Source organism: Equus quagga, chromosome 18, assembly GCF_021613505.1.
Source record: "Equus quagga isolate Etosha38 chromosome 18, UCLA_HA_Equagga_1.0, whole genome shotgun sequence".
In the NCBI taxonomy this organism is placed as follows: Eukaryota; Metazoa; Chordata; class Mammalia; order Perissodactyla; family Equidae; genus Equus; species Equus quagga.
In genome coordinates, this window is record NC_060284.1 from 47,700,319 (window position 1) to 47,726,062 (window position 25,744).

The following is a 25,744-nucleotide window of genomic DNA, read 5'->3' on the forward strand; positions in this document are numbered from 1 at the left end:
ATTGACCATTCTTTTTCACCATTCACCAAAATAAACTCAAAATGGATTAAAGACCTAAAGGTGAGACCTGAAACCATAAGGCTTCTGGAAGAAAACGTAGGCAGTACACTCTTTGACATCAGTATTAAAAGGATCTTTTCGGACACCATGCCTTCTCAGAGAAGGGAAACAATAGAAAGAATAAACAAATGGGGCTTCATCAGATTAAAGGGCTTCTTCAAGGCAAATGAAAACAGGACTGAAACAAAAAAACAACCCACTACCTGGGAAAAAATATTTGCAAGTCATATATCTGACAAAGGCTTAATATCCAGAATATATAAAGAACTCTCGCAACTCAACAACCAAACATCAAACAACCCAATCAAAAAATGGGCTGGAGACATGAACAGACATTTCTCCAAAGAAGATATACTGATGGCCAAGAGGCACATGAAAAGATGCTCATCATCGCTGATCATCAGGGAAATGCAAATCAAAACTACACTAAGATATCACCTTACACCCGTTAGAATGACAAAAATATCTAAAACTAATAGCAACAAATGCTGGAGAGGTTGCGGAGAAAAAGGAACCCTCATACACTGCTGGTGGGAATGCAAACTGGTGCAGCCACCATGGAAAACAGTATGGAGATTCCTCAAAAAATTAAAAATAGAACTACCATACGATCCAGCCATCCCCCTACTGGGTATTTATCCAAAGAGCTTGTAGTTAGCAATCCCAAAAGTCCTATCCACCCCAATGTTTATTGCAGCACTGTTTACAATAGCCAAGATGTGGAAGCAACCTAAGTGTCCAGCAACATTCGAATGGATAAAGAAGATGTGGTACATATGTACAATGGAATACTACTCAGCTGCAAAACAGAACAAAATCATTCCATTTGCAATAACATGGATGGACCTTGAGAGAATTATGTTAAGTGAAATAAGCCAGCGAGAGAAAGATAATCTGTGTATGACTCCACTCATATGAGGAATTTAAAATTATGGACTAAGAACAGTTTAGTGGATACCAGGGGAAAGGTGGGGTGGGTGATGGGCAGAAAGGGTGAAGTGGTGCACCTACAACATGACTGACAAACATTAATGTACAATTGAAATTTCACAAGATTGTAACCTATCAATAACTCAATAAAGAAAAAAAGAAATGTAGATATAAATAGTTTTTCTAGACTCTACCTTTTCAACACTTTCTGTGCAGTCGTTTAAAAAAGGGGCTGATACTACTCCCCTTCCATGTTCTTGGAAATGTGGAGGTACTTTTTGGTTGTCACAATGATGAGACGGGTGGCACTGTTAGCATTTAGTGGATGGGGTCTAGGCATGCTAACCACTCCACAGTGCCCTGGTGGTTTTTCACAACAGAGAATTGAATTATCTTGCCCCAGGTGCCCATAGTTCATTTGAGAACCACTAGGTTATATGGATTGTCTTAAGAAAGGGCTACAAATGATTACTGGCCTCCTTTGCTTCACTGTCTGCACTCTCTAGCTTGAGCATTATTTCTGACTTCCTTGCTTTGCTTCTTGGTCTCTTTCCTTAGTTCAAGGGACTTGATTCCTTTTCAAGACCCCCCAAAATTTAAAATCTGGCTTCAACAACATATACAAAAATTAACCCAAAATGGATCAAAAATGTAATGTAAGAGCTAAAACTATAAAACTCGTAGATGAAAACTTAGGGGAGAAACTTCCTGACTTTTGATTTGGTAATAATTTCTTGGATATGACCCCAAAAGCACAGGCAACAAAATAAAACAGACAAGTTTGACTTCATTAAAATCAAAAATTTTTATGCCATTGTTAGTTTGTGGACTGTAGGGCTTGGAAATTAAGATTGGGGATTGTCTTAGTCTGCTCAGGCTGACATAACAAAATACCATAGACTGGATGGCTTAAGTAACAGAAATTTATTTTTTATGGTTTTGGAGGCTGGAAAGTCCAAGATCAAGGTCCAGCAGGGTTTGGCTTCTGGTGGAGGCTCTCTTCCTGGCTTGCAGGTATCCATCTTCTTGCTGCATTTTCTCATGGCCTTTCCTTTGCACTTTGGGCTGGGGGAGTGAGGGAGGAGAGAGAGGGAGAGAAACAGAAAGGAAGGAAGAAATGGAGATAGTAAGATGGTGATGGTTAGAGTTTCAACATATGAATTTTTAGGGACACAAACATTCGGTCTAAGAGATAGTGTCTTATTAGGGATAAACCAAATAAACCTAGGCAGACCACAAAAACAAGTTGTCAGTTTGAAGGTACTAGAAGGGGAAGGAAGATGTGAGCCAATAAGACCGAAATTAGAGAAACGTGAAGAGAAGGAGGATTCAAACCAGAAAATGGGAAGGCAGAGCTTAGAGGAGTTACCTAGAACAAGAAGAGGTGGCTACAGCATTTGCTATTGGGTCGTACTGCCTCAGATGTAGGCAACGGGGTACTTGGTAAAGTTGCTTACAGTGAAAATAGCAGCTCTGGGCCAGGGGCTGCGCTAAAGCCTGAATTGATAATGTTTTACTCCACGTGAAAATAATGAATAACTTAACAAAAGCATTTTAAGAAGAGTGTTTTAAATAAACTTTTTTTTATGTCTTGACAGATGACTTATAGTGACATTTTGTTTTGAACTGATGATTTCTTATAATCAACAATCTAGTATATTAGTGTTGTCTCTGGCCTCTCTCCATTTAATGGTAACTTTTTGATGATATGTAATTTTTTTGGGAAAGGGTCTTTATAATAATCAGAAAATGATTCAACTTTTATCCTTAATGCTTTTTCAGTCTGTCAAAAGGACTACTTAAATACCAAATCACCCTCTAAGACAGAAAAACAGTGGAAGTCTTATAAAATATTGAAGCTGAGAGAAAGAAGAGGGAGGGAGTTACTGTGTGCATGCAAGTTTTTTCTTTTTTCTTTGAGTTTTATACCCATTTTCAGATTGTGATTCGATTGCAGGAACCCCAGGCTTTGTTTTATTTAGAACCTGTATACTGGGGTAGTGATTTTACTATTTTTTTAAATGTACTTTTAAGCTACAACAAAACAATTTGAAGGTCTTATAAGATGTGTTTTGTAATGGGCTTTTACATATGTGGTTTAATTATCTGTGTGTTTGCATTATCTATGGTTAGATTCTAGTCTCAGGCTACATGGAAACCTGAGGGAAGAGAAGTGAATTGACAAAATGTGTTTTTTTGCAAAAATTGGCTTGGTTAAAAACAAGATACATGAGAGAAACAACAATCAAAATGGTCACATGAAGGAAATGGAAACTTATATAGCACTATATTAATTGTAGGGGGATGAAATAGTGTGGCCAACATAGATGACCAACTTGGAATAATATAGGGTCTGAGATACATGATGAGAATTAAGGTGACAGTCCATGTGATCATTCATCCATTCATTTATTCATCAAATATTTATTGAGTACTGTGTTTCAAACAGTGGGGATATAACATAGAGTAAGATAATACCCTAAACTCAAAGAGCTTAAGGAACTCACAGAAAAATGGTAAATATGAAGATAATATTTATAAATAAAGGGCTATCAGAAGAGTGATGTCAGCATCATGCCTGGATAAGACGTCCCTCATTTTTGTCCCTTCCACCACCAACAAAATTTCAGCATCCATCCATGAACAAAAGTGCCTTTGTAGGTACTCTGGGATCCAGTACCATACACCAAGGGATCCAGGAGTCTCACCCACCCATGTGTTGGATAATAGGCAGACAGATCTCTGTCCCAACTGTGGACCCTGCACTGACCTGTGAACTGACTCCATCCTTTCTTGGGTGTGGTTTGGAATGTCTGGAGAACACTGACTTAGACCACCACCCACGGACGAGAAAGCCTTGGTAGACATCTGGGTTTCCAGAGAAGTTCCAACACACCATTTGAACTAAAAAAATATGAGTTTGGATCATTGGAGTGGGTAAGAGGAACAGCTTGACTTTACTTGAATCACCCCCTTTCCCCAAGGTGGCACAGCTTAGGGCCGAAAGAGCCCATCTCAGCCTGTGATTTCTCCCATTGGGAAAAAGAAGAGCAAGTGATGAGTATCCAGCTTCCCCAGCTGTGCAGGATGCTGCCAAAGAGGCTCATTTTTCTCTCACCCTATCTGGAGTATTAAGTTGGGAGCTCCATGACTGGTGGGGGCAGGGAGTGGGGGACAAGTGAGAAAAGACTGGGGGAGTGGCAAATAGAACTCTTGGAGAACATTAAAGGGACATGGATCCTATTAACTGCTTCATGGACTCCATCAGGAAGCCCATTCACAAGTTGCTGTGAATGCCTCACCTGCAGATTCCTCCACCTGGCCCATAGGCACCCCTGGCATCCCATGTGTCTCACTTACACACCCTCCCACTCTGCAACCAGCTCTCTCTGCATGCTCCTGAGGCAGCGGTGAGAGTGAGGTTTGGCACACCGGAATCTGTGGACCAGGGAGAGAACACAAACTTGAACTGTAGTGCCACCTTTGGGAAAACAAAAGAGAGACTGTCAGCACTTGCCTGGTGCATTGCAGGATGGGGAGAAGGCATACAAGCTTAAGAATTCTGTGACAAGAGGGAACAAGAAGCATGAAGCAGGTGTATCCATGGAAGGTCTGAGAAAGCCTCAGAATCTGTAACAGGGCTGACAGAAAGTATTTCTCCCCAGAAGGCAGTTAATAAAGACTAGAGGAGGTGACTGATATTTCAAATGCAAAGGTAGCAACACAAAACTTCCAAGAACGTGAAAAACCAAGGAAACATGACACCATCAGAGGATCAGAATTATCTTCCAGTAACTGAACCCAAAGACAATAGAGGTCTGTATAGGGATAGAAATCATAAAAAAGTAGCGAAGAGAAATTCTGGAGCTGAAGAATTTACTGAATGAAAGGAAAAAGGCAATAGAGAGCATCGGTATCAGACTGGACCAAGCAGAGGAAAGAATCTGTGATATAGAAGACAGGAACTTTGAAATCGTACTGTCAGAGGAGAACAAATAAAGAATGAAAGAGTGGAGAAAGCCTACATGATCCATAGGTATGATCAGAAGAACTGGTTTGAGAATTATTAGAATTATTGGTGTTCCAGAAGAAGAGAGAGAGGAGGGGGCAGAAAACTTATTTAAAGAAATAATGACTGGGGAAGGATTTTTGGATATCCAAATTCATGAACCTTATAGGTCACCAAACAACTAAACCTAAGGAGATCTTCTCCAAGACACATTACAATAAAACTGTCAACAATCAAAGACAAAAGAGAAACCAGAAGTCAATAATAGGAAAGCTGGGAAATTCACAAATATGTTGAAATTAAATGACGCAGTCTTAAACATTCACTGAGGCAAAGAAGAAATCCAAAGGGAAATCAAAAAATGAAAATGGAAACACAACATACCAAAACCTATGGAATTCTGTGAAAACTGTTTTAAGAGGGAAGTTTATAGTGATAAACATACATTAAAAAAATATCTTAAATAAACAGCCTAACTTTATACCTCAAGGAACCAAGAAAATGAAGAAACTAAGCTCGTAGTTAGCACATGGAAGAGAATAACAAAGATCAGAACAGAAATAAGTGAAATAGAGACCAGAAGAGCAATAGAAAAGATCAACAAAACTAAGGTGTATTTTTTTGTAAAGATAAACAAAATCAATATACCTTTAGCTAGATTAACTAAGAAAAAAAGAGAGGACTCAGAAATGAAAGAGGAGACATTACAACTGATACTGCAGAAATAAAAGGATCATGAGAGAGTACTATGAACCATTACACACCAACAAATTGAATAACCTAGAAGAAAGGGATGCATTTCTGAAAACATACTACCTACCAAGTTTGAATCATGAAGAAAGAGAAAATCTGAATAATCCCATAATGTGTAAGGTAATTGAATCAGTAATAAAAACCTTCCCAACAGGGAAAAGCCCAGGACCAGATGGTCTCATGAGTGAATTCTACTGAACATTTAAGGAAGAATTAATGCCAATCCTTCTCAGACTCATCAAATTTGAAGCGAATACTCCCAAACTCACTTAATGAGACCAGCATTACCCTGATACCAAAGCCAGATCAGGACACTACAAGTAAAGAAAATTACAAGCCAGTATCCCTGATGAATATAGGTGCAGAAATTCTCTAGAAGGTGTTAGCAAACCAAATTCAACATCACGTTAATAGAATCATACACCGTGATCAAGTGGGATTTATCCCTGAGATGCAAGGATGGCTCAAAATATGGGAATAAATATATATGATATGTCACATAAATAGAATGAAAGATAAAAATTATATGGTCATTTCAATAGATGCAAATGCAAAAACATTTGGCAAAATAAAACATCCTTTCATGATAAAAACTCTCAATAAATTGGGTATAGAAGGAACATACCTCAACATAATAAAAGCCATATATGACAAGCCCATAGCTAACATCAAACTCAACAGTGAATAGTTGAAAGCTTTTCCTTTAAGATCAGGAATAAAACCAGGGTGTCCACTCTCACCACTCCTATTCACCATAATACTGGAAGTACTAGCTAAAGCGGTAAGGCAAAATAAAGAAATAAGAGGCATCCAATCAGAAAAGAAGAGGTAAAATTGTCTTTGTTTGCAGATAATGTGATCTTATGTATAGAAAATCCTAGACTCCACCAAAAAACTATTAGAACTAATCAATGAATTCAGTGAAGTTGCAGGATATAAAATCAACATACAGAAATCAGTTGTATTTCTAGACACTAACAACAAACTATTTGAAAAAGAAATAAAGTAATCCCATTCACAATAGCATCAAAAATAATGAAATACTTAGGAATAAATTTAAGGAGGTGAAAGATTTGTGCACTGAAAACTATAAGACTGATGAAAGAGATTGGAGAAGACACAAATGAATGAGAAGATATCCCTTGTTCATGGATTGGAAGAATTAATATTGTTAAAACGTCCATATTACCCAAAGCCATCTATTCAGTCAATGCAATCCCTATCAAAATTCCAATGGCATTTTTCACATAAAAGGAACACCAACTCTAAAATTAGTGTGGAACCACAGAAGACCCTGAATAGCCAAAGCAATCCTGAGAAAGAACAATAAAGCTAGAGACATTACACTTCTTGACTTCAAGCCATACTAAAAAGCTATAGCAATCAAAACAGTATGATCCTGGCCAAAAATAGACACACAGACCAATGGAACAGAATCAAGAGCCCAGAAATAAATCCTGACATGTATGGTTAATAAAACTTGACAAGGGAGCCAAGAATATTCAGGGTGGGGAAAAGTGTTGAGAAAACTGGATAACCACATGCAGAAGAATGAAATTGGATCCCTATCTTATACTGCGCACAAAAATTAACTTGACATGGATTAGAAATTTAAACAAAAGACCTGAAACTGTAAAACTAGTAGAAGAAAATAGGGGAAAACTCCTTTTCATTTGTCTTGGCAATGATTTTCTGGAAATGAAACCAAAGGACGAGCAAAAAAGTGAAAATTAATAACTGGACTACATCAAACTAAAAAGCTTATGTACAGCAAAATAAACATTCAACAAAATGAAAAGGCAATCTACAGAATGGGCAAAACTATTTGCAAATCATGCATCTGATAAGTGGTTAATATCCAAAATATATGAAGAACTCATACAACCCAATAGCAAAAAACCAAACAATGCAATTAAAAAATGGGCAGGGGAGCTGAATAGACATTTTTCCAGAGAAGAAATACAAATGGCCAAAAGGTACAAGAAAAGATGCTTAACACCGCTAATCGTCAGGGAAATGCAAATCAAAAGCACAATGAGATATCACCTCACACCTGCCAGATGTTTATCTATTACCAAAAAGGCAAGAGATGACAAGTGTTGGCAGATATGTGGAGAAAAGGGAGCCCTTGTGCACTGTTGGTGGGAATGTACGATGTTGAGTAGGTTAAGTATTAAATGCATTTGCGACTTAACAATATTTTCAACTCATGATGGGTTTATCAGGACGTAATCCCATCATAAGTCGAGCAAGATCTGTGTAGTAGATATTATTTAAATTTTATTGCTGAGATTAGGGCATGCAATTTAACTTGTTCCAGATCATATAGGTTTCAAGTTTTTCTGACCATACAGACCATATAAGCATAGACAATTGATAGTTTTCAAGTAGTCTATAGAATATAGCATAAGTAAATATAAGATTTTCACTAGACTTTTGAAATGTTGAAAATATCTCAAGGATCTTCATTGTTACCATCCTAGGGAATCCTAGTAATCTGTGGATCCCAGATTAGAACCATTCTTTTTCAGTGTAACTTACTATTTTGTTTGTTTTTTTGTTTTTGACTTCAGAATACAGTCTCTGAAGAGACACTTTCCTTTGTGAACACAATATTATATCCTGTGGCTATTTAGTTGTTTCAACACCATTTGTGCAAAAGAATTTAGTTTTTCCTTTGAATTGCTTGTGCACCTTTGTTGAAAATCATGTGACCATATATATGTGAGTCTGTTTTTATACTCTCTATTCCATTCTGTTATTTGTATGATTTTATGCTAATGTTATAATACTCTCTTGATTACTGTAACTTTATAATCTTGAAATCATGTATAAATCCTCCAATTTTGTTTCTTTTTCGAAGTTGTTTGACTCTTCGAGGTCCTTTGCATTTCCACATAAGTTTAAAATCAGCTTTTCAATTTGTCTAAAAAAGCCTTTTGGGATTTTTGTTGGGATTGTATTGAATGTATAGATCAATTTGGGGAGAATTGATATCTTAATATTGAGTCTTCTGATTTGTGAACATGGCATATCTTTTCACTTATTTAGATTTTCTCTAATTTGTTTCGTCAGTATTTTGTAGTTTTAAGTATGCAGGTCTTGCACATTTTTCTCAAATTTATCCCTAAAGTAATTAATATTTTTTGATGCTAGTGTAAATATTTTAGAAATTTTGCCTTTGGTTCTTTGCTGGTGTATAAAAATGTAACTGATCTGTGAATATTGAGCCTGTATCTAGCAATCTTACTAAACTAATTTATTAGTTTTAGTGGCTTTTTTTTTGTTTTCTGTATTCCACAGGATTTTCTATAATCATGTCTGTGAATAAGTACAATTTTACTTCTTCCCTTCTGAAGTGGATGCCTATTTTTTTCCCCCTATTGCACTGGCTAGAACCTCTAATACATTTTTAAATAGAAGTAGTGAGAGTGGGCATCCTTCCTTTGTTCCTTATCTTAGGGGGGAAGCCTTCAGACTTTCACTATTAAGGATGATGTTAGCGGTAGGTTGCCCTTTACTGGGTTAGGAAGTTCCCTTACGTTCCTAGTTTGCTGAGAGTTTTTATTAGGAATGGGTACTGGATATTGTCAAATGCTTTTTCTGTTTCTACTGAGATGATCACATAGTTGTTTTCTTTAAGTCTGTTAGTATGGTGAAGTACATTGTTTGGTTTTTTTTAATGTTAAACCCCATTTGGTCATTATATATTACTTTTTTAATAATACAAGTGGTTTTCTGTGTTCATGAGGAGTAATAGTCTCTAATTTTATTTATTTATCTATTTATTTATTTATTCTGGTTCTGGTATCAGATAGGTAATGTTGCCCTCATGAAATGAAGTATTGACATATTCATGAAATGAAAAATTATAAAGTATTCCCTCTTCAATTTCCTAGTTTCTGTAGAACTGATATTAATCCTTTCCTACTTGGTAGAATTCACCAATAAAGTCATCTGAACTGGAATTTGGTTTGTGGAAAGGTTTTTAACTGCACATTGTTTCTTTAATAGATATAGGCTATTCCCATAATCTAGGTCTTCTTGAGTTCGAGTACTTTTTTTTTAATAAGGAATATAAACTATTGAATTTTTGGTGTAACATTGTTAGTAATAGTCCCTTACTGTTATTTTAATATTTGTAGAATTGTAGTTATGCTACTTCTTTCATTCCTGTTATTGTAATTTGTGACTTCTTTTGTCCCCCCCCCCCCAGCAGTATTTTCAGAAATTTATCAATTTTTTTTAATCTCAAAGAACCAGCTTTTGGTTTTATTGGTTTTTCTCAATCTTCTGTTTTCTTTGTACTTTTATCTTTATTATCTCCTTTCTTCGGTGAACTTTCTCTTTTTCTATTTTCTTAAGTTAGAACCTGAGGTCCTTCATATAAGATCTCTTTTCTTTTATATTATAGATTGGTTCATGCTCTGACTTTCCCTTTGACCTTTCTTCTTTTCTTCAAATAGGCATTTAGTGCTATGAAATTTCCTTTAAGGATTCCTTTAGCTTCATCTGCAAACTTTGATATGTTTCCATTTTCTTTCAGTTAAAGGCACTTTCTAACTTCACTTTTTGAAAGAATAGCTGTATTGAGATAGAATTCACGTAGCATAAAATTCACCTACTTAAAGTATACAATTCAGTGGTTTTTAGTATCTGCACATTTATATGCAACCATCTAGTCATTTAGTTTCACTTCTGATTTCTCTTTTGAGCTATGATTACTGAGAAGTATTTTACTTAGTTTCCAAATATTTGGAGATTATCCAGATGCCTTCACGTTATTGGTTTCCACTTTAATTCTATTGTGGCAAAGAACATACTTTGTATGGTTTGAATCCTTTTAAGTTTGAGACTTGTTTTAAAGAACAGACAATGTTCTATATTGATAAATGTTCTGTTTGCATTTGAACAGATTGCATACTTTGCTGTTGTTGGGCATTGTGTTTTATAAACGTCAGTTAGATCAAGTGGTTGATAGAGCTGTCTTTTATGTCCTTACTGATTTCCTTCTACTTCTTTTACGAATTATTGGGTGAAGGGTGTTGAATTTACCTACTATATTGTGGATTTGTCTACTTTTACTTTTATTTCTATCAGTTTTGCTTCATATATTTCAAAACTTTCTTATTGGATGTGTAATGTTTAGTGTTGTTATATTTTCTTGATGTATTGACCCTGTTATTATAAAACTCTCTTTATCTCTGCTCTGAAAACTATTGTCTGATATCAATATAGCTGCTTCTGCTTTTTAATAAACATCTTTATTGAGGTGTACTTTACATACCATAAAATTCACCCATGTAAGTGAATAGTTAGGTGGGAGCTTCAACTGCCTCCTGTAGGCTGATGATTTCCAAATCCATGTCTTCAGTCTTGGACATCTTAACCTGTGTGCTTTGTTGACTTTTTAAACTTAGCACGTCTAAAACCATACTTATTTCTTTCTCACTCTTTCCCTTTATTCCAAGTCACTTTTCCTCTGTTCTCTGTCTAGTTAATGGTCCCCTTTCTATCCAGTAGTGAAATCATCCTTAACTCCTTTTCCTTTTCATGTTTAATCACTTACCTAAACTTATGGTTTTGCCTTTTTAAGGTCTCTGATATTTGGTTTCTCTTCTCTGTATCTATTTTAGATAGATTTTATTAGGCCTTTGTCATTTTTTGCCTAGATGGCTGCTCCTAACTCCATTTCCTACTTCCAGCCTGTATCATCTCCCTTTTTCCTTCCTCCTCCCAAGTCAATAATGAGGAGGGATTTTTTCCAGAATTTAAGTACACTTATGCCATTTTCAAGTGGAAGTTTTTTAGTGGCTTGTTTTAGTCCTCAGGATGCAGTACAAGCTCTATTTGTGATTGAGCTTTGTCTTCTCTGGCTTCCTTGTGATGGCCAGTGTATTCTACTCTACTGCACCCTCTCCCACCCTGCATGCTATACTTTAGTGTCCATACCAACTTGTTTGCTAACTGGTGTGTTGTGTCACTTCTTCCTTGTCTTTGTACACTCTCCCTTCCATACCTAGCATGCCCTTATTTTCTTGATTTGCCTAGCAAACTAGTGTTTTTTCCTTTTAATTTCTATTTGAAGATATGCATTTCTAATACTGTTTTCTTATGTAAATCTGTTTTCAAGTCATGCTTGTGTGCTCAGCAAATGCCTATTCTTTCCTATGGATATCTTACCTCTTCTCTCTAACCTACTGTTTCTGGTACCCCACCTGTAGTCATTTACTTCCTCTGTTGTGATCCACCCATTTTGTACTTACTTTGTTTACTTATCTATTACACTGTGAATTCCTGTGGGCAAATAATGTGTCTTTACTTTGTATTCCCTGCTTCTAGCTCAATGCCCTTCACATTTGGTAAATGTTTGTTGATTATCATTGAGTTAAGCTGAAATTAATTCAATGACTGGTAACTATTGAGTTAACCTGAAATTACTATTAACTCAAACTAAAATCCCCTAAAACCCAAGATAATCTATAGCAGCTCTCTGTGTAAGCGAAATCTTTTAATAGACACGTAAATGACCCATGTCTCAGTCACTTTAAGAGAGAGGCAGTGAGTTTGTGTTGATGGTCCATGAGCTGCATTGTTAAAACAGGAGCACTTAAAGAACTTGGTGTTTTGTGGGAACCATGTGACCAGAGTAATTGGGTTTGGTATGGAAGCATGAAGGTCAATGGATTTCTCCGTGTTTCACTTTGAATCTCTTTCAGGTGTCTGACCAATTACTTGTTTTGAGAAACAGTTGAGCTTTTCTGTTAACATTAACATTTTCTATTAACGTCCCATTCTCAAGAATGGGATTCACTCTTATGGAATAGGGAGCCCAGATGTGATACAATTTGTTCTGTTTGGTGCTTAACTACAAATCAGTACACTGGAAGGTACATGGTTTAGCTTAAAATGGAACATTGAGAAAGTTCTTTGTTATCTATATGACAGTGTTATTTTGTGCAAATAGAGTATGCTCATTTGCTATTGAGAATCATCTTAGACTGTATTTGTGAACAAATCCCTTATAGCTGACACTGTTTTACCTCTTGGTTACCTTGAGTTTAAGGAGTTCTTCCTCCATGACCTTGAAGGAGTGGCACTTCTCTTTGAAAGGTCTTAAGTTGCTTGAGGCACTTGCCACTGAGCTCTGTAGAATACTGTTATTTCAGTATTTTCTGTCCCAATTGCTGACTATATGTAGCCATTTCCTAAAACCATATTTGGCCTATAATTGTGCATAAGTAGCTGTTTACATAACTGCTTCAACTATTTTTCTTGCACTTCCCTGGATCCTCTGAAATTTCTTTAGAGTGTTATTAAAATATTAGGATGTTTGAAAAGGTTAATATCTAACTTTGTCATTTAAAAAAAGGCCATTGTATAGGGCATTGTCATTTATCTTTTAAAAGATAGCATTACATTGTTGATTCATTCAGCATGTCATTTAGTGGTACATAGGGGCCTTGGTGAGTCATTAGATTTGGAAATTAGTAAGAATCAATTAGTAAAATTGACTTATAATAGTTGAGAATAGTTATCTGCCAGAGTCTTTAGGGGCCCTCATGTATCTTGAATCTAAATCAGAAGAAGAAGGTCTGGAAATCTTAGCAGTGAAATAATGGATGTGAATGAAAGCTGATGTAAGCATAAGAGGAAAGAAGTTTAAATGCTTGGAGTCTAGAAAGATGAGACCCAACAGGTAGAAAGGGAAGGAGATTACATTTACTGAGGGCCTGCTGTCTATTAGTTTCTTTCCTTTCCTCACTGCACTCTTATTTATGATAATTTCTAGATTCTTTTTTTTTTTTTTTTTTACAGATTTTATTTTTCCTTTTTCTCCCCAAAGCCCCCCAGTACATAGTTGTATATTCTTCGTTGTGGGTCCTTCTAGTTGTGGCATGTGGGACGCTGCCTCAGCGTGGTTTGATGAGCAGTGCCATGTCCGGGCCCAGGATTCGAACCAACGAAACACTGGGCCGCCTGCAGTGGAGCGCGCGAATTTAACCACTCGGCCACGGGGCCAGCCGCTAGATTCTTTGGATTTTCTGTGTAGAAATCACATTACCTGTGACAGAGGACATTTTTCTTAACTTTCTTTTTCTTATATTTTAATCTTATTTTCATCCTTTTGTTTTACTTTGCTGGCTAGGACATCTAGTACAGTCAAATAGAAGCTGTGAGGGGCCCGCCCAGTGGTGCAGCGGTTAAGTGCCCAAGTTCCGCTTCGGCCACCCGGGGTTCACCGGTTCGCATCCCGGGTGCGGACATGGTGCCGCTTGGCAAGCCGTGCTGAGGCAGGCGTCCCACATATAAAGTAGAGGAAGATGGGCACGGATGTTAGCTCAGGGCCAGTCTTCCTCAGCAAAAAGAGGAGGATTAGTGGCAGGTGTTAACTCAGGGCTGATCTTCCTCAAAAAAAATAGAAGCTGTGATAGTGAGCATCCTTGTTTGTTTCCCTCATTTTGAAGGGAATGTTTCTAAAGTTTCACTGTTAAGAATGATATTTGCTGTAGATTTTGGACGATATCTTTTATTAGGTTGAAATTCTCTTTTTCTCTTTTGCTATAAGGTTTTAAGAATGGGTGTTGAATTTTTATCACTTTCCTTTTCTACCGAATGATTAATACAGTTTTTCTTCTTTAATCTGATAATAGGTAAATTACATAGATAGGATTTTCCCATGTTAAACTATTCTCATTTCTGGGGTAAGTCCAATTAGTTATGATATATTATCTTTTTTTTCTGTTTTTTAATGTTGCTGATTAATTTTGCTAATATTAAAAATTTTTTTCCAAATCTGTGTTCGTGAATGAGCTTAGCCTGTAATGATTGTCCTTTCCCCACAGTAATCATTCAGTTCTATTTTGGACATGCTGAATTGGAGGTGTTTGGGAAATAGTTGATGGCAGTGTCTTACACAGTGTTAGAAATTTGGACCTGGAGTACTTAGTAACCAGGTAAAGGCTGACTATATATATTTTGGGATAATAGTTGAGAAAATACAGTTGGATGATGTTGAATAGGAAGAGTGAGAAGAGAAGTGAGGATGGAAAACATTTTTGGGGTGCATTGACCATGGTAAAGCCAATGATCAGAGGCTTGTAAAGAGGGAATTTCAAAGGAAGGGTAAACTTAGCTATACATTTTTAACTGTAGTGGATAGAAGAGTGATAGGAGGTTAAGGAGTGGAGACAGCAAGTGTAGTACTCTGGAAAAGTATAGTGGTAAAAGGAAGGAGGGGGGACACCAATGAAGGCGGAGGCAGAGGCAGTTTCAGGGAAGTTTTTGTTTATTTTTTTAAGGATGGATGAAGCTTCATATTTGTAGGTGATAAAACTCTAGTGGAGAGGAAGAGAATGAATATAAAGGGGAAATATTTGTATCTCTGCTTAAATCTTTGCCAAACAAGATTTCAGTGTAATTTTATGTATCCTTATGTAATCTAGGATTGTATTTGTCCTTCAGAATGTTTCCAAATATCATTTATTTAAATAGTTTAATTGGAGAAAGACATCTATCACTTGGTTAGTTTATTTCTGGCACATCAACCCTCAGACACTAGTGAGAGCCTCAGGGAAAGAGAACAACTAGGATGGAGAGTGGCTCAGTTAAGACTAGGTCACTTACCAGTCAGAAAAATCACAAAATAACAGTGGCTTAAACAAGGTAGAAGTTTATTTCTGATCAGTAGGGCAGTTTCAATAAGGGAGGCTGAGAAATAGAGTTTTTATTTAGCAGGAGCATGTGCTTAGCTGAAAATTGAGGGCTGTAGGACTAAGGAAGAAGGGAGAAAAGATGTTGAGAGTTAGGTATTAGTATCTACATAGTAAGAGACAAACTCTGAATTAAAATTTGTCCCTTGTATGAAAGGCAGGATTTGCATAGTGTTTAAGACGTCAAAATGCACGTATTTGTGTCTAGGCTCTCTACTTACTAGCTTTGTGACTCAGAGCACATTACTTCATTTTCCTCTTTGTGTGTTAATGTTTCCTTCGTAAGATGGAGAACAGTGTTTAATAGAGGGCATCTCATAAACTGGTGTGAGGATTAAATAAAATAATCTCAGTAATTGACTAAGCCAGTGACTGGTACTTGTAAGCCACAATTATTAGTTTTGTCATCACATGCCTTTACTTTTCAAGGACGAGGTGTGTGTGTAAGGACAAAACCAAACCAAAACCAAAACAAGACAACAAAAACAAGAAAAAACCAAAACTTTACTTATGGGATATCAAAAAGTGAGTTAAATATTACATCTTAAGATAGAATTAAAAAAACTAATTTCAAATCTCACGAAAACCTGTGGACTTAAGACTGGATTTTACTGGAAGCCTTAGAAGCTACCCAGAGTTAGCCACACTGCCAAGTTAGAGGGCACAGCCCTTCACGAGACCACCCTTACTTCTGACACCACCTGTAATTTCAGAGGGCTCCCAAAACCACTCTTAGGTTTCCTAATTCACTAGGACTCACAGAACTCACTGAAAGCTGTCACTGCAAGGATTACAGGTTACAAGGAAAGAGTAGAGTTTAAAATCAGCCAAGGGAAGAAGCACATAGGGTGAATGCCAGAAAGGTTCCAAATGCAGAGCTTTTGCTGTCTTTTCTTTGTAGTCAGGAGGTTATTCTCTCAGCATCAATGTGTGATAATATGTATTGTCAACCAGGTAAACTCACCTGAGCTTTGGCATCCAGAGTTTTTATTGAGGCTTCATTATATAGGCATGATTGATCGATTGCCCACATGGTTGAACTCAGTCTCCAGGTTGACTGATCCTGTGTGACCCAGACCCCTCACCCTAAGTCATATTGTTGGCCTTTCTAACATGGTCAGCCACTACTCTAGCACTGCTGGATGTGGCCAACCGCACACTGAGATGTGATGTGGCCAGCACTCACCATAAACAAGGACACTTCTATCATGTATGACAGATTACTTTCCAGGAGATGAGGACAAAGTCCAGACTTCTCTTTGGACAAGGCCAAATTCTTTACTACACAGGAAGACACAAGGCACTGATGAAAAGGAAGACACATTTACAAATGGAAGTTCAACGTGATTATCTATTGAAGGTATCAAATTAAAAAAAAAATCTTAAAAATATGTAAGTAAAAGAAAGATTATCCAGGTGAAAATAAACATCCAAAAGAGTTGGCCCAGCTGGTGTAATTTAAAATCTAGAAATTTGTCCACTAAAACAAAATTTGAGAGGCCCCTTGAAAGGAAACCAAAATGAAAATAAAAATTTGAGTTATACAGGGGAGAAAACTAGCTAAAAAATTTATGGTGCTCCTGAATAATTATTGTGAAAAGACACTCTTAAGGAAGAAAGGAAAAATAGGAACAAAGTGCGTTTTTTGCTTTGGTAGTTGTGGGGATTGCTGCATTCACCTCTGTTTTGAAGCAGAGAGATTAGAAAGTTTGATATAATTAATGGCTTATGTGTTTATAGAATATTACAATTTACTAAGTACTTTTACTTACCTTGGATAGCTCTATCCAAGTGGTATAGTCAGGATAGTATTATTACCTCTTTTCCTGTCTTTATTGAACAAAGTACTGATCTGGGGGGTTTTTTAGTCATTTGTGCCAGGTTACAGAGTGAATCTCAGGGGCAGAGCTGGAACTAGAATCCTTGTCTCCTGACTTCTGGATTAAGTCCTTTTACTTTAAATACTTTTTTCCAACCACTAAATGGTTCCTCCTGGCACCTGGGTAACAAGAGATCTGTCTTAGTTCTCCGGACTCTGGAGTTTTTCTCAAGGACTAGACTGGTTGGTCTTTCTTTGAACTCGAGTTCATGCTGGTTATTCTGAAATGGTGAGTATAGTTACTAAACTCTTAAACAAATAATTATTTTTGAGGAACAAATGCAAATACATTTTTAGATATTTTAGATTTTCAAAATGTCTTTGAATAAAACTCTACGCAGGCTTGCAACAGTATAGGTTCTGATGAACAATGTTTGGTTGCCATAACAATAACTAAAGTGAGATAAGGTGACTGGGGCTTTCCTCTGGAGCACTAAAATTTAAAGTGTTCATTTTTTATTTTTTATTTTTTATTTATTTTTTGCTGAGAGAGATTCACCCTGAGCTAACTTCTGTTGCCAGTCTTCCTCTGTTTTGTATGTGAGTTGCCACTACGGCATGGCTGATGAGTGGTGTAGGTCTGCTCCCAGGATCTGAACCTGTGAACCTGGGCTGCTGAAGTGGAGTGTGCTGAACTTAACCACTGGGCCATGGGGATGGCCCCTCAATTTTTTATTTTTAAAAATAATTTAAAAAAATTGTGTAATTTGAAAATTATCCACACATACGTGTTGCTGTCAAATCTGCTTCTTTACTTACAGAGAAAAAATTGGTCTTAGCATTTAGTTAGTAAGAATAATAAATGACAGTAGCCTTCTCTGCATTCATGGCCACTGTACTTTTAATTTCTAAGGCAATCTCAAAGGCCCTAACTGCTGTTCTAGACACATGGACAAAGGCCAGTGCTGGCAATGGAGTCAGGAAGGTAGAGAGACGGCCCAGCTCTCTGCCAGTTGTACAAGAGGCAGGCCCCCTTTTAATAGCATTTGGTGTCCTCTAAATCCTTGGAGGTTTGTCCAGAAGCTGTTCCTCTCATCTAGTGCAGGGAACCTGAGAAGTTGCAGGATGTCACTGGGTGTTGGTCTTGGTCCTGAGGACACTGATGTTAACCCAAATCTTAAATGGCTCTGTGTGTGTGTGTGTGTGTGGTGGCCGGGTGGGTGATGGTGGTGAGAAGGAGGGTAGACAGAAAGGGAAGGAAGGAAACTGAGTTGATAAGGACTTTTCTGTACTCTTAGACTCGTGTGTCATCTCGTCCAATCCTTAGAACAATCTTGTGAGGTTGGTGGGGATTCTGTTTTCACAGACGAGAAAAGGAGGCTCAGAGAGGTGACATACATCTAATGTCACAGAGCAAAAAAGTGGCAGGGTTCTACCAAAGGCTTGGTTGATGGCACAGTTGGAGGCATTTCCTCTATGTCACTGTGTTTCATGGCATGCTAAAAGGGGTTGTGTGCAGAAAAAGGGGACTGTGACTAAATAAGTTTGGAAAGTGTTGTGTTAGGCATCTCTATTGTAGAACTTCTCAGAGCCTTTAAAATACCCGTGTGCATTATGAAGCTCTGGAGAGAGGATATGGAATGAGTTGTGGCCCATATTCTTCTCCCCCTCAGGGTGGGCTCTAGAGAGTGGCATGTGATACCCGACTCTGTGGAGGTTCACTGGTGAGTGAAGGTACTTCCACAGTGATGCCTACAAGCCATTGCAAACATGGTGGAGGCTTCCATGTGCCATTCAGCAGGTAACGTGGTGCTTGGGGATAGAAATGGAAAGCTTGGTTCCCCGTGGAGACTCTCCCACTTGTTATCAGGACAGAAACTGCCCTTGAAAGAACCAGCCTCCCTATTTGATATTGTTCTTCTTTTAGGCTTAGTCCCAGGCCCTCTGCTTTCCTGACTCTTATGTGTGTGCTTGCTCCATGAATGAGTGAGTGAGTTGGGAAGACTCTCAGCTGGAAGTGACAGAACAGCCAACTGATAGTTAGTCCACAGAATCTGAAATCTGGGAACTGGTAGCTGAGGGCCCTGGCTGCAATTCAATGATATCAGCAGGCATTTTCCCCTCTTTGTCTTCTTTCCTGAACAGTGTTGGCTGTTTGTCCCTAGGCTTGTTGCCTTTTCATTGAAAGACGACTATCACAGCATTAGGCATCATAACCACATTTGAAGACAAGATTAGGTGGTTGGGTAGGTTTGGTAGTAGCTAAAAGGCCCTTTTCTCAAATGGCTCCATTTTTTAATCTGTAAAGGAAAATATTTCCCAATAGTCCTCTTTTGTCTCTTTGGTTGCAATGGAGTTATGTGGCCACCCCAGCTGTTAGGGCATCAGGGAAAGACTTGATTGGCGTAGACGGATTATGATTTGTTCTCGGAGGTTTGGCACAGTGTTTTTCTGTCGGTGAGGAGAGGGAGGGGGATTGGAAAGCTGTTGGATGGTGCCTGCCTGTGTCTGCTTTGGCTATCTTATCTAAGACTTCATTCAGCACCTGTGTGCTGATGATGCCCTCATCTGCCTGAGTCTCCCGAACAGATCAGCCCAGAATTCCTCTTCAGTGCACTCAGGGGTCACCCTTGGCTTCTCCCTGCCGACCTCTTCCTCTATCTAGTCTATCTGCAGGCCCCGTGGATTCTGTCTCACTACCAGAGTGACCTTGTGTGTCCCTGACTCTCCAGCTCTGTTGTACTTCCCCGCTTTTCTCTCTCCTGTTTTCCTCATTAGCCTCTTCTCACTGCTCGCAATCCAGTTTTCTTTAACATTTTATTTTTAATGTTAGTCTGTAAATTGATATTTTTCTCTTTTGATGTACAGTTCTATGATTTTCAACACATGTACACATTGGTGTAACCACCACTATAGTTAGGATATATAACAATGCTATCATTCCAAAAAACTCTCCTGTATTATTACTTTATATCCCCCCATCCATAGCTCCTGGCAACCACTGATCTTTTCATAATTCCTGTGTTTTTGTCTTTTCGAGAATGTCATATAAAAGGAATCATAGAGAATGTAACCTTTTGAGTGGCTTCTTTCACTCACGTTATACCTTTGAAATTCATTCAAGTTGTGTGTATGAATAGTTTATTTCTTTTTATTGTTGAGTAGTATTCCATAGTGTGTCTGCACCACAGTATAGACAGTGGTATAAAAGTACCATTTACTTGTTGGAGGGCATCTGGATTGTTTTCAGTATTTGCCTATTACAAGTAAAGTTGCTATAAATGTTTGTGTATAGAGTTTTTTTTCCAATATCTTTTTTATTGTGGTAAAATACACATAACATAAAATTTACTATCTTAACCTATTTTCGTGTGTGTGTGTGTGTGTGTGAGGAGGATTGACCCTTAGCTAATATCTGTGCAAATCTTCCTCTATTTTGTATGTGGGATGCTGCGATAGCCTGGCTTGGTGAACGATGTGCAGGTCCACGCTTGGGATCTGAACCCATGGACCTTGAGCCCCCGAAGTGGAGCACCTGAACTTAACCACTGTGCCACTGGGCCAGCCCCTGTCTTAACCATTTTCACATGTATAGTGCAGTGGTATTAAATACATTCATATTGTTGTGCAGCCATCACCACCGTCATCTCCAGAACTCTTTTCATCTTGCAAAACTGAAACTTTATACCCATTAAATAATAACTTCTCATTTCCCACTTACCCCAGCCTCTGGCAACCATCATTCTACTTTCTGTCTCTAGAATTTGACTACTCTAAGTATCTCATATATGTGGAATCATACAGTTCTTGTCTTTTTGTGACTGTCTTGTGTATAGGTTTTTGTGTGAATGTAAGCCTTCATTTGTCTGGGATAAATGCCCAGTACAAGTGCTGGATTCTATGATACTGGCATATTTAGTTTCTTAAGAAACTGCTAAGCTTTTCCAGAGTGACTGTGCCACTTTACATTCCTACCAGCAGTGTTAGGAGTTTAGCCTTCTGCAGAGTTAGAATTAAATTTCTGGAGAGGTGACTCTGGTGACTGTTGGGTTAGACGTTTACCCATAGAGTGGTCATCATTGGCTGATTTGGAAACTAGTAACTACCGTTCCTCTATTTATTTGTGTGGAATGGGCTGGAGGTCGAGAGAAGGTTGAGCTCTCACAGAAGTTGGGCTGGGTACAGCCCAGTAGGTGTCCATTGCAGTAGTGGTTTCCAAACCTGTGTGTGCACCAGAAGACAGGGGAGCTCTCAGTAGTACAGATTCATGGGTTTCACACAGACCTGCTAAATCATAGTGTATGTTTTTAACAAGGGCTCAAGAGAGTTTTAAGTAGTCATACCCACATCAGTCGGACCATTGTGCTATAAGATCTGTGGTGTTTCCAAAATGTCCAAGTTTTAGAAGCATATGATGTACTATATAACAAAGGAAAATTTCCCACCCTTCTATCTTTTCCACTCAGCTCTTTCTTGGACCCTATGTTTATATTTTTGTCCCCTCTCGAAATTTAATTCTATTTTTATTTTCTCTTCTCCATCTAATTTTTCACTCATCTTTTTCTCTCTTTCTTTTTTCCATATGTCTACTGATAAGTTACTGATGGCTATTTTCTTTGTTCTCACTTGGCCCTGAAATTGTAACTTTCTAGGTTTCCTCCTTTCTCCGCTGTGTGAAGTGTTTGCTCTTCAGCATCCAGAGCTCATTTTCTTTCTCATTCCAAGATATATTTACCCTATTCTTTGGGCAGGTAGATCTGAGTCTCTCTCACAGATCATTCTTACTTTTTCTTTGAGGAAGATTAGCCCTGACCTAACTACTGCCAATCCTCCTCTTTTTGCTGAGGAAGATTGGTGCTGAGCTTACATCCGTGCTCTTCTTCCTCTGCTTTATACGTGGGACGCCTACCACAGCATGGCTTTTGGCAAGCGGTGCCATGTCCGCACCCGGGATCCAAACCAGCGAACCTCGGGCCACCGAGAAGCGAAACATGCGAGCTTAACCGCTGTGCCACCGGGCTGGCCTCTCATTCTTACTTTTTAATGGTAGGAGTAGAAAGCAACTATCAGGGTTTGGTGGAGGAAACTTGAAGTTTTATGTTTAGAGATTGATGTTCTTTAGGGTCATTTTTACCAGTCTTTTTTTCTTTTCTTACAGGGAAGAAGAAGAACGTTTGAGAAATAAAATCCGAGCCGATCACGAGAAGGCCCTGGAGGAAGCGAAAGAAAAATTAAAAAAGTCAAGAGAGGAAATCCGAGCAGAAATTCAGACAGAGAAAAACAAGGTAGTCCAAGAAATGAAGACAAAAGAGAAAAAGCCACTGCCACCAGTCCCTATCCCAAACCTGACAGGAATAAATGGTGGAGATCCAGAAAGTAGTGACATAAGAAAGAAAAGGGAAAAAATTAAAGAGGTAATAAGCTGAGATTTGTGATATGGCATGGTTATGGATATGTGTTTGAATGGACTTATATATATATTCCTACCATCTGTGGTGTCATATTTTCATTTTGTTTGTTTTTGGGTCAAAGTTGTAGTTCAGTTTCCAAGTTGGCAGTAAGGACTAGAACTCTGTCTCTTTCTTAATATTCATTGTAGTATAATTATCGGACACTTAAAAATTCAATATAATGTTGTTTGGATGGTTAAATCACTCACCCTGTCTTCAGAGATCTTTTGATATTCAGCATTTTATAAATAATGTAGAATAGATCCATCAATAATTTCTCATTGACTAAGAAATTTCTTAAGAGTTTAGTTGCAAGGGTCTCTGTTAGATGCCATGCAAAACTCGTCATAAACATGCTTCTGAAGAATTAGCATTATATCTGCTGTCTTTTAAGGAACATGTCATGATACCCATCAACCATCCTGCACATTAAGAACACATTGTTTCCACAGAGTCTCAGTGGATTGACGAATGGGAAAGGATTGACCTCAGAATTCTTGAAATTTGTTTAGTCTCAGAAGTCTTTCAAGTTTTCATTCTAGGAATTACTTGGAGATAAAGAAAATACTGGGGTTGGGATGGGGGGTGGCAAATCTAGTGAATATTTCAGTTGAACTTTGTTAATTAGAACTCCTGCTAATACTGGGTGGAGTTTGCAGTTGTACTATCTATGAAGAAAAAGAGTTTGTCAGAGTGTAATAGCATCAACAATATTTCAGAGGGATTATTTATCAAAATAGGATGATAAGTTTAGTTCAAATAGTCAATATCTATTTGGATATATTCTAGTAATGAATATGGAAGATTTAGCAGATATTTTAATCTTGGCCTTATGAATTATAAGACCTTGACCTTGGTGGAATCAAAATAGAGTTGTATTCTGAGTGCAACCTCTGGAGTCTGTATTTTATGCACAGGCTGCTTAAGGCACTTTCTTTGGACATTGATAGATTTTTGTTGGGGACAGATAGTGTTGGGGAGACTCTGATAGATTTTTTTTTTTCAGGTGCCTGACCTGCTTTTTTTAGATGTCGTTAAAATTAATTGAAACACTTCCTCATGTACATGATAATTCAGATAGATAACAGTGTGTGTTTAGGGGACCTCAGTACCACCCACAGGCTCAGTGATTCAACAGCAAGACTGTTGTATTCATGGTTTTGGTTTATTATAGCAAAAACATACAGATTAAAATGAGTAATAGAAAAGGCACATAGGACAGAGTCCAGGAGAGACCAGGTGCAAGCTTCTAGTTGTCCTCTCCCCGTGGAGTGATATGGACAGTGCTTAATTCTCCCAGCAGTGATGTGTGGCAATGTGTATGCTGTATTGCTAACCAGGGAAGTTCACCCGAGCCTTGAGATTTTTTATTGGGGATTCATTATATAGGCTTGGCTGACCTTAGTTCTCCAACCCATCCAGAGGTCAGGCTGATGCCATGTGGCCCTAGGCCCCCAGCATAAATCTCATTGTTAGCATAAACTGTCTGACACGGCCTGAGGCCTCAGATAAACAAAGATTCTCTTAACAGGCAGGATCATAAAGGTTCAGAAGTTATTTTCCAGGAGCCAGGCACAGGCCGAACCTTTTTATGAGATGTGCAGGGTTTGGTCAACCCAGACCTGCTGAGTTAATCCTTTAGAGCACACCATATTATCCAGTGTTCTTGTAATCAACAGAAAACATATTAAAAACCCATGTGTAGGCCCCTGTTAAACATTATGGTTACTGACTTAGCAAGCAGAGAAAGTTGAAACCTAGTCCTGCAGGAGAAGAAGCTAACAAGGTGTTGTGAACTGCAGAATACCTGAAAGTTTCGAGAATTAGAGACACCATTTACCTCTGAGGGCAAGGGTATAAAATAGAGCTGGAAAAGTATTATTTGTAAGTTTTAAAAGGAGCTCTTAAACCCTAGATCACCAATTCTCTAGCCTATATTCAGAAACAATACAGGGAGCAGAAAAAATATATCAAAAAAGAATTAACATCCTTGGAGTGACAAAAAAATTAAATTCATGAAATGAGAATAAGTCATGAAAAGGAACACTTAGAGCATAAGAAAGAGCTCTTGGGAATTAAAAATGTAACAATTACAAAATTCAATAGAAAAGTTAGAGGATAAAATTGAGTACATCGTATAGTAGACAAAAAGATTGAGAAAACAAGCAAAATGGTAAGATCAATCCAGAACATCTAACAGGTGATTGTTAGGTGTTTTGAAAAGAGAATAGGGAAAATGGAGGGGAAAAAGTCAAAGAAACAATTCAAGAAAATTGACTGAAACTAAACGGTGTGAGTTTCCAGAATGAAAGGACCTGCCAGGCGTCCAGCACAATGAGCAAAAAAAGGACTCCTACTAAAATTTTAGAAAAAGAGACATAAAAAACAGATACTAAAAGTTTACGGAGGAAAAAAAATGATTCCACCCCAAAGATAGGGATTGTACATAATGGCACATCAGATTCCTCAACATTAATGTTGGAAACTGGAAGAGAATGGAGCAAAGACATAGAAAGAATTATATATTCAGCCAAATTATGAATCAAATCTGAGGGTGAAGATATGTTTAGACATTTTCTCAGATTGCTGCTGGAAAATATGCTTTTGCACAAAAATAGAAAGGTAAGGGGTTTTGGACATGGGATCTGTCACTGGAGAGAGAAAGGAAGGGCATTTTCAGCATCGTGAATAAGGGAATTAGCAGGATGACAGCTGTGCTTCAGGTGGCGAGAACAGAAGTCCAGTAGGAGGATCGAGAGCCTCGGGAAGGATATGTCCGAGAGTAAAATGGAACTGATAGTTTATCTGATGTGTTTGATTATATTGAGACAAGTTTTGAGACTCAAGTATAATTTGGAAACAAATCAATAATTGTTACATTAAAAACTAAGCAAGCAAGCAAACAACAACAGAAAAACATTAAACCTTCAGACCAGTAGTTAACAGCAGAGGAAAGAAAAGTTGTTCAAAAGTTTGTTCAAAGGAAATTTAATAATTATAATAACTGTAT

The 25,744-nt window shown here is 37.8% G+C and overlaps 1 protein-coding gene across 3 annotated transcripts in view; it reads left to right on the forward strand.

The window, feature by feature from the left end:
- The window catches only part of MAN1A2 (mannosidase alpha class 1A member 2), a 194,577-nt gene that overhangs the window by 23,881 nt on the left and 144,952 nt on the right, over positions 1–25,744 (forward strand). For 2 of the 3 annotated variants that reach the window (XM_046645240.1, XM_046645239.1), the window contains exon 2: positions 22,443–22,698. In XM_046645240.1, coding sequence (XP_046501196.1) covers positions 22,443–22,698 — 256 coding nt within the window. The remainder of the gene's footprint in view (positions 1–22,442; positions 22,699–25,744) is intronic. The other variant, XM_046645241.1, reaches the window with a different exon arrangement.